This window comes from Boleophthalmus pectinirostris, unplaced genomic scaffold (assembly GCF_026225935.1).
Source record: "Boleophthalmus pectinirostris isolate CB_2022bp ecotype Guang Dong unplaced genomic scaffold, ASM2622593v1 HiC_scaffold_1, whole genome shotgun sequence".
NCBI lineage: Eukaryota > Metazoa > Chordata > Actinopteri > Gobiiformes > Gobiidae > Boleophthalmus > Boleophthalmus pectinirostris.
The window spans coordinates 30,045,587-30,064,672 of record NW_026570970.1 but is presented as its reverse complement, the minus strand read 5'-3'; the positions used below and the strand labels follow the sequence as shown (position 1 = coordinate 30,064,672).

Here is a 19,086-nt window from a genome sequence, read left to right as displayed (position 1 = left end):
ACATGCAGATGTTCTCAAAATTTTTCAATAAAAATTTAGTTTGGCCCATGACTTGGTCCCAGTTTTTAATTTTGGCCCTCTGTGAATTTGAGTTTGACACCCCTGGTCTATATTATGCAAAATTGACTCTGGTGAGCTTTTAGTCATGTTAGAATGCTGTTACCTCATCAAAAACACGCCTGGAGTTGTGTTGTTTCATTCACACTTGTTGGAATTTTTTTTTTAACAGCTACTTTTCACCTTTTGTTCAGTAGAGATTTGCATTTCCATGGCTAAAATTATCCAAATGATTCTAATGAAAGCGTATGGAGTTTAAAAACATAGTAGAGCACAGTGTGTTAAATGTGTGAATGAAACAAAACACAACTCCAGGTATGTTTGTGATGAGGAATCAACAAACAGTAACAGATCAGAAAATATCGGAATATGGGCCCTTTAATGCCAAGTAAGTGATATTTTTTAGCACATCTTCCACACCTAAAATGCTTATGTATGTGTTTCAGGATGATGAGAAAGTAGGACCGTTGCCATAGCGATTGATAATTTAAACTAAACACGATCTTCTGCATGTGAAAACATATTGCCAATAACTCCATCATAAAAACTCAACCTTGAAAATCCTCGCACATGAAACTCTTATTAACTCTAATATCACACTGAATTACATTTGAAAAGAGTTTTACAATCATATTTGGCATATACGCTGACCTAGGTCCAAGCACAGCAAGTTTCAGATGGCTTAAATTGGCCGCACTCTGCATGCACACAACACATTTCCCTAATATAATAAACCAGCTTATTATACTGCGTACAAGAATCACCATTGACATGCAACGCACTGGCTGCATCCTACAGAAGCCTATTTCTGTAATTGACACGAACAAAGGCACAGGCAGCAAATAAATGCAAGCTCCCACCTCCACACACAGAGGCAGGGAGGCGGAGTGGATACAGAACACTTCCTCTTGTGTAGACCAGGGGAAATAAGCTTTAGGTGATTTGTAACAGGTAATAGAGAAAGACAAAGAGAAAGAGAAGGGGAACGAGAAATGCATTCTTTCCACTGGTGTCAGAATGAGACTAATTATTAAGCAAATGACTGATGTGTTCCAAGGATAGAATACAAATTTATCAGTCAATTGGCAAACTAAGATTAGTAGTGTGAAACAATGAATGCTTTTCATAATGATACTGGTGGTTTTCAGATTCTACAATGTGATGATGTAATCCAACCAGAGGGGGCATGAGCTACTTTTTCTTATTGATTACATTGTACTTTGCCATGAAACATTTAAAAGGAAAATTCATGAATGTTGAACCTGAGCTTTTCTATCAGTGACGAGACCCAAGAACTCACTGTATTACAACAAAAATCTGCTGTTTAACACTATTCATTTAAGTTGCCCCCATCTGTATTAAATATGATTGGCCTGTAAAAAGTTGTGATGTCATCTGAAACCCAGCAATAATGTTCAAGTCATCAGGATTTGATTGTAGTCTTAAAAGTATTCTGAACTCATGAGGGCTACTTGAAAGACTGAACATATGTTTGTAATATTCAACTTGGAAAATCTAAACAATTCAAAAGTAGATTTTATTTATTTTGTTTAAAAACAAAAGAGAAAAATTAATACACATTAGACCAGGGGTTCTCAGACTTTTTTGAGGCTGGGAACCCCTTATAGGTATGAAAATATCCCAACACCCCTCTAGTCCTCTGCAATACCGTTGCAATAAAATTCAGATGTTCTAACCATGTCAAAGGTTTAATTACCATAGTCATTATTTTATTGGTGTAGTTGTTGTCATCAAACACATTATATGTTTGAGACTGTATATCATAAGAAATGGTATTATTTTATGTTATCATCAACTGTTATCACAATTTTTGGGGGACCCCCTATGCATTGCCCAGTGACCCCACTTTGCCCCCCACTTTGAGAACCACTACATTAGACTACTAGAGCAATGCAATTGTTTGCCCAATCTTAAAACACCATAAAAAAGACCAAAAGTGTTCATGCAGGGAAACAGGGTTGTGGATTTAAGTAAATTAGTTGATGAATTGGTCGATGGGGCTTTAGTCAAATAATAAAGATTTTGAGTGAGTAAGCTCCAGTTTTGGGAGTGATTTTATAGTCCTTTCCAAACATGCATATTCAGATGGACTTCAGCCTGCTCAGATGAGGAGCACTACTGTTTATACACAATCACAGCCACTTGTCCTACCCACAGGTAACAGTTCCTGGGCCCTAGTGCAGCATGCAGGTCAATCAGCCGTTTGTAGAGTGCAGGAGAGGCTCCAGGTGCATAAAGCTCTGTTTGCTCCATCAAGTATTTTTGGTTCACTTTTTCCTTTAATATTTAAGGTGTGCATTAGATTGGAGACATGTGGTGAAAATATCACCGTGAACTCAGCTTCTTTCTCCAATAGCTTTGAGTTGTTCATGAGTTCATCCCCCACTCCCCCGCAGCACACGGACTCTCTCCTCTTAAGTTCAAATGCAAAATACAGAAGTTCCGCCGCAGACTTTATTGACATATATGCACAGCACAAAGCAGGAGAAGAGCTTTTGGCAGCTCTCCACTTTGATTTGTCCGCTGAAATATGTTTTAATATTTCATTTATTAAACTAGCAGCCATAAATTTACATGGGTCATTGTAACTTCAATAGTTAATCGTGAAAGACTTATATATTTGTTTCTTACATTTATGTATAAACTATAGAATAAGTTTTAAATAGATATGTATTATTTTTGTGTCTCTTGCCTGTAAATGATGCATGTCTTAAGTCGAATATTTTCAATTAGCCTGATAAACTATAATATTGTTCAATGTGTTTTTGATGTGAAGCAAAATTGCTTCACATAACTGGTAACCTATATTAGAGCTGGAAATGAACTCTGAAAAGTGTGCTGTAATTACCATATCAAAGTCCATGCGTTTCATCTTTGTGATCATAGGAAACATGTTGTACAGGTATAAGGCTCTGTTTAATCCCACATTGTGCTGATTCATTCAAACAGATGGCAGCAGGAGAGCAGTACACAGCAGATGTGACCTTGACATGTTGTAGGAAATGGCCCATACAAACCAGTGAGGGGCTGACAGAGATTCAAGATGGCCGGCTTCAAACTGTGCTCACAGGACCACGAAACTCACCTGTCAATCATGGCCATGTAATTTAATAATGAACTTTCAATTACGATGGGCATGTAGGTGGAAAGATATCAGGTCAGATTGTGGATATTTTTGTCATTATAATTGGAAAATCTCAAATTAAATGGTCCAAAATTGACTCTTGTGAGCTTTTATCCACGCTAGAATGTTGTTGCCTCATTAAAAACATACTCGGAGATGTGTTTTGTTTCATTCACATGCTCAAAATGCTCTGTTCCACCTTGTGATGTCATGAAGTGGTAGCGGTTTTCAATTTAACAGCTACCTTTAACCTTTAGTTTATTAAAGATAGGAAATTCCAGGTAAATTATCCAAATGATTCTAGTGAAGGTGTGTTCCATCTTGTGATGTTAACAGGAAGTGCTCCAGAGTGTTTTCTGTTTTAGACAACTACTAAATATGCAGGATTTGTGTGTTAAACATGTGTGAATAGAAGAAAACAATTAAGGTTATGCTTCTGATGAGAAAGCGACATTATAACATAGATGAAACAATACCACTAAAGTAAAGTAGCAGATGACATTTGCAGCCTGCACAGTATCTAATATAATTTAAAATATATATTCTTCTAGTTTCAAAGGCAGTACAGAAAGCAGGAGGTAGAACAATGTGTGCCCGAGGTCCATTGTTTTTGCCTGAAATGACAGAATAAGTCTCTGCTTCGTGCCATTATGCTTCAAAGCTGTTCTTTTTCTGAATGAAAGTGCAGCGGTGGTGAGTTCCGGCAGCGGGTACAGTCAGTCAATGAGTCACTAAAAACAATAGTGTGTATGGCGCTAGCTTGTATTAAAGCAATAACAGTACAGCAAGGATCAGGTAAAATGATAGATTGCAATATTACAGGTAAAATGATAGATTGCAATATTGCATAATGGGTCGGTTTTCTGATCCATGTTTACAGCTTAAAGGGCCCAAGTTGCGCTATTCGCTGATCTATCTTATAATGTTGTTTCCTCATCACAAACACATCTGGAGTTGTGTTGTTTCATTCACACATGTTTAACACACAAATCCTGCATATTTAGGCTGGGTTCTCTCAAACAGAAAACACTTTGTTCCACCATATGGTGTCATGTGGTAAAAGAGGAAGTACTTCACCCTCATTTGGAGGAGAATTATTACTGATCTAAAAGTAGCTGTTAACCTGAAATTCTCCACTTCTACACACAGTGAAACAGCATTTTGAGCTTTTGAGACGTTGACAGAATAATATTTACTCAAACATGTGTGAATAAAATAAAAAGGTATGTTTTTGAGGAGATAACAACATTCTAACCTGATTTAAAACTGAGCCTTGGCTCCTTAGACTGAAAAAACAAAAACAAAACAAAACAAAAAAAGAAATGGGAGCACAAAATGCATTTTACATTGTTACCAAATGCTTTTTCCAGCCCCGTTTCCATATTATTCTCAATGAAAAAACTGGTTTGTTTGGGACAAACAAAAGTCTGTTTTAATTCCAATTAGCTCCACTTATTATAGTCATATAGTCAACAATTTGCAAAACGAAAAGAAAAAAAAACAACAGACTAAAATAGACTAAAAAACCCAAAAAGTTGAGCTAGCATAGAATAGTGACATGCAGTAAACACATGAGAAAAACACCAGTGTGACTATGGCAGAGCTGTTGTGTGCCAGTGACTGAACACATTACAAAAATAATAGAAACTTAAGCTGCCAAAATCCCACATTGGGCCCAAGTCCTCTGGATTATTCCATAAGAAGATGAAGCCTGCGCCCTGTTTAATTATTTCTCTTTAAAAACACAAATCCTAATCCACTGCTCACTGTGCTCTGAGGCTTTTGTTGACTTTGCACAAATGTATTTTCACAGGACAGAAAAGAACCTTTCCTGAATAGTTTTAGAATGATCTTGAGTTGTATCAGAACAAGTATACGAGCACATAGACTAGTAAATGCCCTTGGACCACTATGAACCTACCTGAACCACTGAGGAAGACCACAGATTGACCATATGATAATATAAAAGTATTATGATTTAATGTTGAAACTTCTATTGCCTAAATAAAGTGGTATCAGAATAAATATTGAGTATCGAGTCTATCCCTTAGTTACGAAATAAAGTTTGAAATTTTAGTATTTTATATATATACATTTGTATATGGTAAATTGCGATATGTTGATAGCGCTTTTCCACCCTCAAGGCGCTCAAAGCACAACAAGGAACCACTCACCCATTCACAGTATTCATCTGTGGGAACTGGAATTGCACCGCCAACTGAGCTACTGCCGCCCAGTCATAATTTATACTGTACCTGGACAATGTAGATTATTACCTGGACCTGGGAATAGATTTTACTTTCCAATTTTTCTGAGTCTTGAAGGGGTAAAATTGACAAAAAAAACTGATATAAAAAATAACTCCATACACCTTCAAATCATTTGGGTTCCGTAATTTCCAAACTATAAGCTGCTACTTTATTCTCACACTTTGAACCTGGCGGCTTATACAATGATGCGGCTAATATATGGATGGATTATTTGTTTGGGTATTGTCCAGTCATACATATGGGCTATGGTTTGGCACGCAGCCTGAATGCAGAAAGTGCCGCTGTCTGTGCGGTTAACATGAAGTTGCAACAATAGCCAGCGCATGCTACAGTAACCCGGTTACTGTCAGAATATTCCAGCTACAGTATCCCAGTTTCTCAAAACATATACATGTACCATGACGAAACCGGAATACTCAAAACACCCAATCACAACCTGGATACTGATGTGCATGTAAACGCACTCAATGCAAAAGACGACAAAAGCTTTCAGAGGCAATAAAAGCAGATGGCCTGAACTTGGAAACGTTCTTGAAGATGTGGACATCTGCGGCTTATATTCAGGTGCACCTATATATGTATAATTTTTAAATTTAGTTGATGTGCCTTTTATTCAGGTCCGCTCAATAGTCTGGAAATTACGGTAATTTTAGCCCTGGAATTGCCCATCTCCCCAACAAAAGCTAAAAGGTTGCTGTTAACTTGAAATCTACTGCTTCATGACATTACAAGGTGGATCAGAACATTTTGAGCTATGGAGATGTAGACAGACTAATACTAAAAGGTTACTCAAACATGTGTGAATGAAACAAAACAACTCCATTTTTGATGAGGTAACAAGATTATAACATGGCTTAAAGCTCACAAGAGTCAATTTTGCGTAATATAGGACCTTTAATCTGATTTTAGCAAATCTTTTGAATAGCTTATTACTGACTAAGTGCTACCCTCTATATTCTGAGTTTGCAGATCTCTAAAAGAACAACTGCGATATTATATATTTTTTTATATGTCTCCTACTTGTACTTCGGAAGATGGACAGCATACATTAGTGTTTCCCAAAGACTGGGTCGGACCCTCAGGTGGGTCACAAGAGATTTTTTGTGGGTCGACTTGTCACAATCTGCATGTAGGTCTGCTATATACAGGGCTACATTTTATGTCCAAATAGGCGAGTTATAGATCCTTTAATTGCTGGTTCAATTACTGTTTCTCATTGTTTGAATACGTGAATATGTGAGTGATTGTTCAGAGTAATTGTGTAATTGTTCAGAGAGACACGATCACTCAGTCAACAATAAAATATCCTCATTAATGTTCAATAATGGTCAAAGCCACCTGTATTTTGTGATTTATGAATAATGTCTATTGTGTCGCAAATGTTTGTGACTTTTAAAATATGGGTCCCCAGAAAAAAAAGTTTGGAAAACACTAGATAGAAACACTCTAGATAGTGAGTTTCATCCTTCCAGAGCCAACTACTAACCTAAACTTAAAGGGTCCATATTACACTATTTTCTGATCTATGTTATAATGTTATTTCCTCATCACAAACCTACTCAGAGTTGTGTTTTGTTTCATTAACACATTTTTAACAGGCATGCTGAATTTTAGTTTGATATATTTTATAATCAAACTAAAAACATCTTGTAATGTTCCTGTTCCTCACTAAAATAATTTGGATCATTTCATCCTTGGAATTGCCAGTCTCTGCTGATCAAAAGGTAAAAGGTAGCTGTTAACTTGAAAACTACCACTACATGACAACACAAGGTGGAACAGAGCATTTTGAGCTTTAGAGATGTAGGCAAACTAATTATAAAGTATTACTCAAACATTGTGATTGAAACAAAACGACTGCAGGTAGGTTTTTGATGAGGTAACAACTTGGCTAAAAACTCACAAGAGTCAATTTTGAGTAATATAAAGACCTTTAACCAGTGTTTCTCACCAGGTTATAATGAGACTGGTGACAAAAGCAATGCATAAAGATGTCAATCACGCCACTGTTGATCAAAAAAGCACTGATCACAACTAAATATTATGTACATGTATGTTTTTCACAATGCACTAAAGTACATGTATGGTTTGTTAGTCTATTCATGGGAGACAGTGGCTTTTTAAATACATACAATTAAAAAAACTAATAAATATGACTAATATTTTTGTAGTCGAGTAGTCACAATTTGTCGATGAAGCACTGCAGCCCTAGCCTTAACCACAACCCTGTCCACCCTACACTATCACTTCGAATGACAAATGAAAACAGACCCGTCCCTCCGAAGCATACTGTCTTGCACCAACCATCAACCATTTCCCCTCTTGTCCTTGCTTTCTGAATGAGCTCATCCGTCCCCCTGGTGGATGCATTTGGCGCGTGCGTGTCTGTGTCCTGTTCAAAGCATAGGCCCGTGCTTGGCAGCTCTGGTCTGTTATCATGCTGGGATGCTCCGTCCCGCTCCCCTCCTCTGTCCAACACTATTTGGGTCGATTCCACTCGAAATGTGGTAGAAATATGCCAAAAAGACTGGCCTCCGTCTGCTCACGTCCTGCGGAGAGGAGCGCAGAGTGGCTGATCTGCCCCCGGTACGAGTCTGGAGCAGGGCAAGAGTCTTTCACTACAACAATACTGACAAGAAATAGATGTGTAATGTTTTTTTTTCATGGAAAGATATTTTTCCGTCTCTATAATGCAGTGTTTTCTTCCAAGTGTATCAATCAATTAGCTGGTGCCCAGAGCATTATCATTTCAAGGTTGTTATAGAGATCTCACAGCACAAGTACGCCAAATGTGAACGCATTAAGAGCAGAGATTAGGGTGCCTCTACTCAAGTCATAAGTTCAGGTCTTGCCCAAGGACAGAAAACAAACAAATGAAAAAAAAAACTGAGTATCTGATCAGAGAGAAGGAACAGAATCAAACACTAGCCAGTTTTACCAGTTTATTCTATTTAGCGATGAGTTGATAGGGATTTTCTTGAGCCAATACCGATATCCGATATTTGGCCTGCTGGTCTGGCTGATAACCGATATTTGCTGATAACGATATTTAGCTTTGAAATTCCACAGCAACGCTCACAAATGCATCTTAAGTTGTAGTAACGGTCACTAATTGTATTGTTTTGTAAATGTATTTATCTGGGATATAAAATGATTTGCTAGATGTTTGTGTAAAATATACAGCTATATGCCATAACTCTATTTCCATTTTGACTTTTGAGCAGGAAAAAAATATTGGTATCTGTATTGAGTAGTGATAATGGACAATACCGACACTTTATTCACTTGTTTCACAATAAGGAGGTAGAAAAATGTATTTATATTAAATTTAAAGGTGCACCATGTCACTTTTTGTCTCCATGGAGATTATTGCTTTGCCTGGAATAAGGAAGTACACAGTCTTGTTTGTCTGGTATGTTTCACATGCGGCTTTAAACATATTTAGCATCACTAAGAAAAGCAGGTGATGCCAGCAAGTTACAGTTACATCTGTGGAGAGCCAGGCCCGTTCATGTGCACATTGTTCAAGGTAAAAGATCATATTTGACCATCTTTTCAAACCCATTTCCGTTTACCCGACCACATGAGTCTAGAGGAAATGAACTCCACAGAGGTCTCTATGAGTGAGGAACAGTGTCTCGGTTTTCCTGTTTTCAGAGACATTCTTTGGTCTCCGGTTCATCAGACTGAAGCTTTGACAGGTGTAAAAGAAAAGTATGGGCACAGAGCAAAGAGGAAGAGCAGGAAGGACAAAGCTGAGATGAACATCCAAAAACACTCTAGTGCCAAGTGTGCTAAGGTGTTTCCTGGAGTTATCAGTGTTTTTTGTATGAAATTCTCAGAACAGTAATGTGTGTTTTTGTAACCATCATTTTTGTATTTTTTTTGTAATTGTGTCTTTTTATTTGTATTCACTTTTAGTCAGCCTAAAAGTGAAACACAGAAAATAGAAATAAAAGGCTGCATCTGTGCTGTAAAGGAACGGTCATTGAAATTTAGAATAAACTCGGGCAGCTTTACGTTGTTTGAGGTTGATCAATGTCCCTTTTCAAATAAACAACGTGAAATGGCAAGCTCCTTTCTATAACAGAATGACACACACTGGCCAAGCTGGCCAAGGAGTTTACATGATCAATTACTGGGTCAAAGAATGTGTTGAATGTCTCTTTACTCTTTACTCTTCATACCCATTTCACTTCGGTTACTATTTTGTCTAATAAAGTCCATTAGCAGAAAAGCAATAAAATACACAAATAATAAAACCAGACCTAGATAATGGAATTAGGAACATTATCAGCAGCATTGTCTGTAAGTCTGTCATGATAATTACTATGTGCACTAATCGTTCAGTACATGAGATGGAGCAATTATTTTGGGAGGTCAATAATTTTTCTGTTCTATGATAAGATTTGAGTTGTAAAGCATTGACTAAATGACTTCTATGACTCATTATAGACACAAACTGACTACTTTAGGGTTCTCTATATTTATGTATTGTAGTTAAAGATGCATTGTGTAATTTTTCTACTTATCACCTGCTTGTTTCTATGGAGATGCCATTGCTCTCCCTGTAATGGTACACAGTCTTACATTAAACAGCTCCGCATAACATTTATGAAATTACTGTTTGTTTAATAGCTCTCTTGACTGTAAGCGGAGTCGCCGCTCCACAGATCTGACTTGTAACTTGGTCTGGTTTGTTCTCCATAAAGGTAGAAAAGTTCCACAGTGCATGTTTAATGTACAATACTGTTTTAAAAATAAATATTAGGAATACTTTATGGGAAATAATGCAGCTTTATGGTTTGTTTCAATATTATTGTTAATAGTCTATATTTAGTTCAATAATATAGCGCAATTCAAAATTTGTAATCGTGATAAGCCTAGTTGTTAGTCAAGTTGTTAATGTTTTGATATCAGAATCCTTTTTCTTGTAAGCAGTATTCTATTATGTATTATTTTCTTAAAAATCCAGCAAACCATTCCTCTCCCAGCATGCAGTTCAATTAGTTTTGATTGCTCCAACATTTGACCATCTATGAGACATTAAGGAGGGGAGAAAAACCCCAGGGATCTAACTACAACCATAGATTTTGTGAGCAAATGGGCAAAACTACCTGAATATATGCCTCCCTATTGCCTATTTTTAATGCCTATTATAGAAAAATTGGAAAACAATAACTTTAATTCAAGGTGTAAAGTGAAGCAATTATGTACAACCGAGAGAACCTATAGAGACCTTTTCCAATATCTCCAATAATTTATAAGACAGGCCTTTCATAATTTGTAGTGGCTAGAGATTAGTTGCATGTATAGTAATTAGAGGGCCCATATTACTCTGTTTTATGTTGTTATAATGTTCTTTGTTATGTTGTTCTTTCCTAACAAAAACATAACTGGAGTTGCGTTTCTTTCACACATATCTAACACACAAACCCTGAGTTATTCTATCGAACAGAAAACACTCTACTTGACCTTGTCATGTCATGTGGTAATACAGGAAGTGCTCTCACACTGTGTTTTTAAATACACCTTCACTAGAATCATTTGAATGATTTCAGTCCTGGAGTTGCCAATCTCAAACAAATAAAACGCACACTGTAGCTGTTAACATACCTCTTCATGACATCACAAGGAGCATTTCGAGGTTTGGAGACGTAGACAATAGTGGCGAACAGTGCCCTCAGAACCTAGGCCTTCAGTCTGTCATATTTACAAACAGCCAACGACTAGCAGTAAAAATGTCAAAGTGACCCTACACAGCCTTTCAGCGCTGAATATTTTCCACACTGTAGTCCACTGTCGTTGCGCTCAAAAACATGAGCACAACAGATAATAGTGAAACGCGGCGCTAGTTTCCACACACTTCCCATCACAAACCATCACCTGATCCATACAAACACACGAGTCAGAACAAGCACGCACATCGACAACTGAATACAACTGTTTTTTCCTTTATGTTATCTCATTAGCTATAGCAAATACAGACAGCTCCTCTTTGAAAATAAAACCTATTATTAATTCAAATGAAAAGTCCAACCGAATGAATCTTTGCATTAGGCTATTCCTTTTTCTTAAAGGGCCCATCTCATGCAAAATAACTCTTTTCACATTGTATCTTCTGCACATATACAAGCACAGTTTTGGTTTTGAAACATCCATTACACAATAGTTATGAAATCTTACTGATTTCTTGGAGGCAGTCACAGACCAGGAACTATGAAAGACCCGCTATTGCTCATCCCCCTGCCCGTCCTGAGAAAGCACAGGCTCTGCCCTCCAAACGTGAAGTAGGCTCTGAGTGAGCCGCCCTTCCTTCGCCCATCTCAGGGAGGGAGGGGGAGACAGGCGTGCACCCTGATAGCGGTAGGAATAAACTTTTATTCATCATGGAGATACAGCGCGTTCAGCTGCATGTGTTGGACCCGGAATCGGACGAGGACTTGGAGGTGCATGAAGCGCAAGCACCGCATCGGCATCAGCTGAACATTACTGATTGATGGTAAAGTATTAATAAACGTTAGTAGATAAACGTATTATATCGAGTACACTGCAGTGTAGAACAATTTGCGTATGCTGTTGCTTTTGTTTAGGTGTTCATGTGGGAATGCGGGGTGGAGGCGGACAGGTTCAAAGCGCTTTCTGCTATGTCAAACACGTCATAGGTGTAGCTGGCCGTGTCATTGTTGAAGCAGGCTTTAGTTGGTTGTCACATGGGAGGGTGGCAGAAATACCCTGCAATTTGTTTAAAAAAATGCCAAAACAATCTAAAAACCACTTCAGCTACATATACAAGGCCCACACATCACTCTTAGAAGGTAGAAAGCTCTGAAAAGTTGATTTTGCATGAGATGGGCCCTTTAAACTCCATAAAATTGAAGCGTAGATCAAGTTAGCCTCAAATAACTCTTAATAGAAGCAAAAGAGTGAAGCGCCTGCTGGTGGCTGCTCCAATCATTACACAGGAGCAACGTGGGCCGCAGAGAAGGTGTGGGTGGGACTAAACCAACCACTAGTGATGGTTCCCTGGTTCCTGCCTGTCAATCAACTGCAAAGGGAGAATGTGATTGGTCAGTGCTAATGCGCGGGCCCTCTGCTCGCTGTCTGCAGGCCAAGATCAAGACTTTATTGATCCTGAAGGAAATTCAAGTTCTGCTGCAGCAACATTTACGCTAAGCTTCTCAGTCTCCTTCATGAAATGTCTAATAGGAATATTATCTTACATTTTTTGTTTGTGCCTCTTGCAGACAGACTAATAATAAAGGATTACTCAAGTGTGTGAATGAAACATAACCCAAAGTTCCGGGTATGTTTTGATAAGGTCACAACATTATTACATGGCGTAAAGCTAAAGTGTCAATTTTGTGAAATATAGGACCTTGAAGTGTCAAACACATGGTTCGTATATACAGTATGTTCCAGGTATGGTCAGTTACGTCAGAAAATATCATATAGAGGCAGACCCCTTTAGACCCAGATCCTGAGCTGGCCTGCTTGTCTTTTGCCCAATAGTGTCAGCCTAATAGCGCTGTAGGAAAAAGGCCATTTGCACCATAAATTGTTGGGATGTATAGGAGCGTAGACATTCTCTGGACAAGTAAATTGCTGGTTCTTTATAACCACTGTCACACATTTCCTCTGGACAAAAGACGGTCTTAATACTACACAAGACAGCTAGTCAATAGGAGATAGAAAAAGACCAGGAACACGCTTTACGAGATTTTTCTGTACAACACACAAATCCAGATAAACCTTAAGGATATGAGAAAAATAGAAAAAAACGTTTGTTATTGTGACATTGAGCTCTCCCTTTTGTCATCAGAATATCGTGTACCAGAACAAGACCAAGCAGGTATTGAAACAAGCTTATCTATCTGGTAAATACAAAGATCATTTCTACTGCTAAAGAGAAAGAGACTGAAAAGGAGTACAACTTGTAGTGATAAATTTAAAAGCCCTGTACCTGATTTTTTGTTATATAGTTGAGTAAAATGTATCTATGCAGCGCTGGAGGTCAAAATAGGTCTGCTGTGTACCGTATATCAATATTGTCTGATAAACAGGAAGTCCATGGTTAGCATGCTAGTTGTTGTGTTGTGATGTTGTGATGCAAAAACTGTGTTCTGGCCTCTGAAAGGAGTGAAAAGCCCTTAGAACGATTGGAAAGCATAAGGTACATGAGGAATAACTTTGGACCACCATACTATTAAACCATTAAAGTTCTGTCATTGTGTCCTTAAGCAAGACACTTAACCGATCTTGAACCTGTGTGTGTGTGTGTGTTTTCGTAGTGATGGTCAGAGATGGTTCAGACTGGCAGCCTCGGCTACAGACCTAAAGATATTTAAAGTCAAAGGGGCACAAGGTTCTTGTCTGGCCTTGAATGTTCCACAGTATGACTTTAAACTTGTTTAGAAACAAACAGGCCAAGTGACAGGTCATTTGTGAAAAGGCGAGTATCGTGCAGGCAAAGAAGCTTCTTACCAACAAATAAGGAGAAAAGGGTTCAAGGTGTCTCAAAAAGCTCTATACAAATCCATTATTTATTACGTTTTTTACTTTTTCTTGGGATTGAAAATGTGTGTGCGTTTTCTTCTATATAACTTACCCACAGTTGACCCAGGCTATCGTCCCCTGGCCCTTCACTGTCTGTGCCACGTCCGACAGCAGCTTCAGTTGGGGGTCCCCTGACGTCGCTGCAAAACAAGCAGAGAGTAAGACCAGTCAAAACCCACTGTATCAATGCCTCAAAAACCAGGCCTGGCTGTGGGACAGTGAGGGACAGTGAGGACCCTGTCATGGCCGACACAGAGAGGAGGGCTAGGATTTCGGAGAAGAAAGAGAAAGCAAGGTCAGTGGGAGAGGGAAGCTACGAATGCGATTCACAAGCGACTGGTTAAAGTTACATCAGCTTTCAACAGGTGACAATAGAGAGAGTGGGAAGAGAGCAGGATTGTACAGGGAAACAAAGAGCTATGTGGAGCTAGAGCTAATGAGAGTGGGTTAGCTTCTGTGTGGTGCTTATGGTTGAAGTTCCACTTTGGAACATTTCTGGTACGGGGCCTGCTGCGTGCTTGTCTCCATGGAGATTAGGACTGGGAATCACAGTGTCCCTTGCAATTCAATATGCAATAATAAATAATGGATATATTGCACATGATACTCTGTGATATATTGCTGAACCAAATACATTTTAGCAACAATATTTCTTTGTTAAACCACTTCTTGTGCAAAGTTAATATGAGCCTAACCCTGTTTAAATTATCAAAACAGTAAATATGTCAAGTGTATTGCATAAAGTTTCCTTACACTCAATAAGCAACAAAACTGAAGAGCAATCACACAAAAAATGGCTAAAAGATATTAAAAAAAAAAATACTACTGGCAATATATCTATACAGCAGCCCATGATAACATTACTGTTATCACCGAATTTTGTATCACAATATTTCGATATTTCGATATTTCTGCACACCCCTAATGGAGATGTTGTTGCTTTACCTGGAATGATTCAGTGTATGGCATTATACTTCTAAAATCTAATGCCATGGACATAATCAAGTCAGATATGTGGTGAGGGAAACTCACCCACAGTAACAATGTTTTTGGAGGTACTTCTGATCATTAAAAAAGCATTCTGAATTAATGCAATAGAAGTTTAACACGATACTTTTGACTGTTCCAGGCAAAACAATATCATTACCACAGATTAAAGCAGGTGGCAGTCCCTACACCCCAAAAGTTACACAATGCATCTTTAATGAAATATGACGGCATGCAAAAATACAGTTCTGTTGAAACAGTATGAAATATGGACATTATAACACCCCTAATGGATCATTTGTTTCATCCTGATCCAGATCACAGTACATGTAATGCTAATGCATTTAAATGGAAGCTCCAATGGGACTACCAGTATTTTTGCCAATACTGTATGCAGTGAATAGCTATACATTACATATTAGCTGCTAGGATCTTACAATAATTTGACAGTGAGAGTTCATAACCCCAAGAGAAGTTTGTATGACCTCCTCCTTCAAACTTTGCACTTTCTTTGTGTTACAAATGTAGGAGTGTGCCATGAACCGAGCCAACTAAAATAACCAATCTGTAATATTAGTCTCTCTCATCAGATGTGGAAAGCTGCGCAAATTCCTCAGAGAACAAAGTCAACGTAAAGTCAACATAAAGTAAGATTTTAGTCTTTGTTGAACATAAATCATTTCTGCACTAACCCTCTTGAAGCCAAATGTATTTTAGACTGAAAATGGACAACTCCTCCTGTCTGCAACATCTCAGTGCAGGCTATTTTTAAACCAGGGGGCAGAGATCTGACTCCCCAAAGTGAGGGTTAAGAGCGGGGCAGAGTCTAAACATATGGAAATCAGGTATAAACCAGGTCTAAGAAAGGTCTAAAGCCAAGTCTAAATCCAAGTCTAAAGTGAAAGTCTAAAGCCAAGCCTAATGCTGGTCTAATCCAGGTCTAAATCAGGTTTAATACATGTCTAAAACTGAACTAATACAAGACTAAAACAAGATTAAACAATACTACAGCAAGACTTAACCAGGTTTAATGCTGAAATGTAGTAATTGAAAAGATTATATCATGTACAAAAAAAGGCCATTAACAAAGGAATTAAGAAACCACCCCTGTTGATGTGGGGTAGAGCAGAGCCTCCAGGTTGAAGCTCTCATCATAGAGGTGGACATGATCCTCTGTAGTATAGACGTACCAGAGCTTTGTAATAGAGTAACTGGTGACTGGCGAGGGCTACTGTTCCTCGTTGGTTTCTTCTTCTTTTGCTCTCAGTAGGAAATCGCGCCCCCTTCCATAGACATGAAATGTCAACATTATCGGATTTGTACCAAATTTGGGGATTACAAGCAAAAAAAATATATTATGGACATGGGGCCTTTTTCATGGTTGATCAGCAGGGGTGCAAGACCCCCCACCCCCCAAAAAACATTTCATTTATTTTTTAGTTTTTTTTTTAACTAGTTGTCAATCCAAATGAGGGTGATTAGCTTTGTTAGACTGAAAAAGTTCTCCAATCTTGTATTAACCACTAGAGTAGAACATGCATCTTTCCTTCCATCTAGAATAGAAATTGGCAATTACTTCTCAGTCGATATTACATTTGAGAACACCTTTGCCAAAACCTCATTAACAAATTGCATTACCAAATTCAGGAGTCAAAGAAAACCTGCCTAATGTTTTAAATCACTTAAATTGGACGTGCCACAGCCTGCAGTGCGGTGATCACATTCAGATGAGGAGAGCCGAAGAGAAAGAGGGCCAGTTGAAGAGGTAACCTTAGTGTGAAGACTGGAGCAGGAAGCGTGGAGTGATCAATCAGAAACAGAGCTAATCCAATGAGCTAATGCGGCCGAAATGAGGCATGAATTATGAAACGAATGTGAGCCCGTGGTCTCCTGACACTGCTGAGAAACAGGGAGGAGGAGCTCGACAGGTCTTTAAATATGAAATCTTAAGATGGAAAATATGTCTCATCGTGCACTTTGAGCTTTTTGCCATGTTTTTCTAATGTGTTTTTTAGAGATAGACCGATATATTGGCCAATACTTGCCCTATTAGTGTATCGGCTATCAGTCATAAATCTCCAGAAGAGGACGATATTTTGTTTGGCACAACCAGCAACCTAAAGATGCCTGAAAAATATATGCATAAAGCTTTATCTGTCCAAAGAGGGTACACCAAAACTGTGACTACACTATAGAAAGAAGAAGGTTGTTGATGAGTTGTACAAAATTTTACTAATAATTTGGGGAAAACTATGTAAATCGGCTCTACATATCGGCCCAACATATCAGCCCAAATATATCGGCAAATTGGTTCCTTTAGATTCTAAACATTCGGTATTGACCATGTAAAAATCTAAGCACATTAGTACTTAGTTTGCATCTGTAATGAGTCATAGAAGTTATTAATTTATCCTTTTATGGCTTAAATCTTACATACACACACACACACACAAAAAAATGTACACACTGTAAAGAAATAAAAACATATTGTTCCAGTTTTCACATACTGAACAATAAGTTGATATAATATTATCGTGAAAGGCCTAATCTGGACCCTTTTGTATTTTGCATTTGAACACAGGAGGAGTGGCGAACAACTCAAAGCTACCGGAGAAAAACTACTTCTTTGCACCTGTCCACAATCTGATGTGCACTTTAAATAAATAAAAGAGAAACAAAAGCACATGGTGGATTGTACAGAGCTTTCTGCGCGCTACATAACATCTCTTCTGGTCAAACAGCTGACTCAACCACACTCAGGCTGAAATCCACCTGGATGTTTGTAAAGGGCTTTATCTTAAAATATGTGCTATATAACTTTTCTCGTGAAGTGTTATTACTTTTCCTAGAATGCTCCACAGTATGGCATTAAACTTATGTATCTTGCTTTTTTCCTATTTACAAGTTTTTACTGCCAAAAAAGCTCACTGTTAGGCCTGTCAGGAAAACACATTTTGAAGTGCAATATACTGCTATAGACAATAAATAAAATATTGAAACCAAACTAGAAACCAGAATTATTCACTAAAATATATTCTAAATGTACAATATTGTTAAAGACGCAATGTGTAACTTTCCTGGTGGAGGGTCCGTCAAATGCTTTTCTCCATGAACATGTCACTGTCTGGAATGTTTCACAGGATGGCGTTAAACCATTCTACCTTCATGGAGACCAAACCAGACCAAGTTACAGGTCAGATCTGTGGAGAGGTGTCCTTGCTCACATTCAGAATGCCTGTTTTTCTAGGTATTTTTGAGCTATAAAACCACCTGTAATTGAATAAATGTAAAGTAAAGTTGTTTAATGTCATACTGTGGAACATTCGAAGCAGAATGATATACCCATAGAAACAAGCAGGTGACGGACCCTCAACCAAAAAGTTACACAATGCACCTTTAAATATTGTTTATCATACTGCAGAAAACATAACCAAAGATTTCACACTACTACAAAGAAAAAGTACAATGCGAAATACAGAAATTTACTACGAAATGTACTACCTTCTTTTAAAATCTGAATCCATCCAAGTATCCTGTGGTAAACACTTACTGGGACTGGGAAACACTGACCTACTGTACTGCACATCTTCAGTGGTCCATGTCTTTTTATAAGTGCATTAATTCACCAGAGGCTCATTCACCAGTCTCTCGTTCATAGTAAATTTATATGGGTCATGACACACTTATTTAGCTAATATTTCTCTCTCCTGCCACGGCACCAGGTCAAGACTGTCTCAAGGGAATAGCACAGATTGCTAACACTAGAAATTCAGCTGTTATTGTTCTAGAAAGGTACGATATTATATTATACACTAAATCACTACAGATAGAAAGGAGCTTGTGGCATTCCCTGCAGCCATCATAACAATGTTTTTTTTACTATACAGTATATATTTAATATATACGTTATGAATAAGTTGTGATATTTGACAACTACCTTAAAAATAAATGCTATAGTGCAATGTTTAAATAAACCACTGTGAAGCAGTCAGTTCAATATAATTATAATAAAAAATTGCCTAAATCTGTCAGAAGAAACATTAAACAGAACCAAAACAAAACAAAATACAA

At 37.9% G+C, this 19,086-nt stretch overlaps 1 protein-coding gene across 1 annotated transcript in view; it reads right to left on the bottom strand.

The window, feature by feature from the left end:
* pdia5 (protein disulfide isomerase family A, member 5) overlaps positions 1 to 19,086 on the bottom strand; it is a 129,998-nt gene that overhangs the window by 95,325 nt on the left and 15,587 nt on the right. The window contains exon 3 of the mRNA XM_020920837.2: positions 14,081 to 14,168. Within this exon, the coding sequence (XP_020776496.2) occupies positions 14,081 to 14,168 (88 nt within the window). The remainder of the gene's footprint in view (positions 1 to 14,080; positions 14,169 to 19,086) is intronic.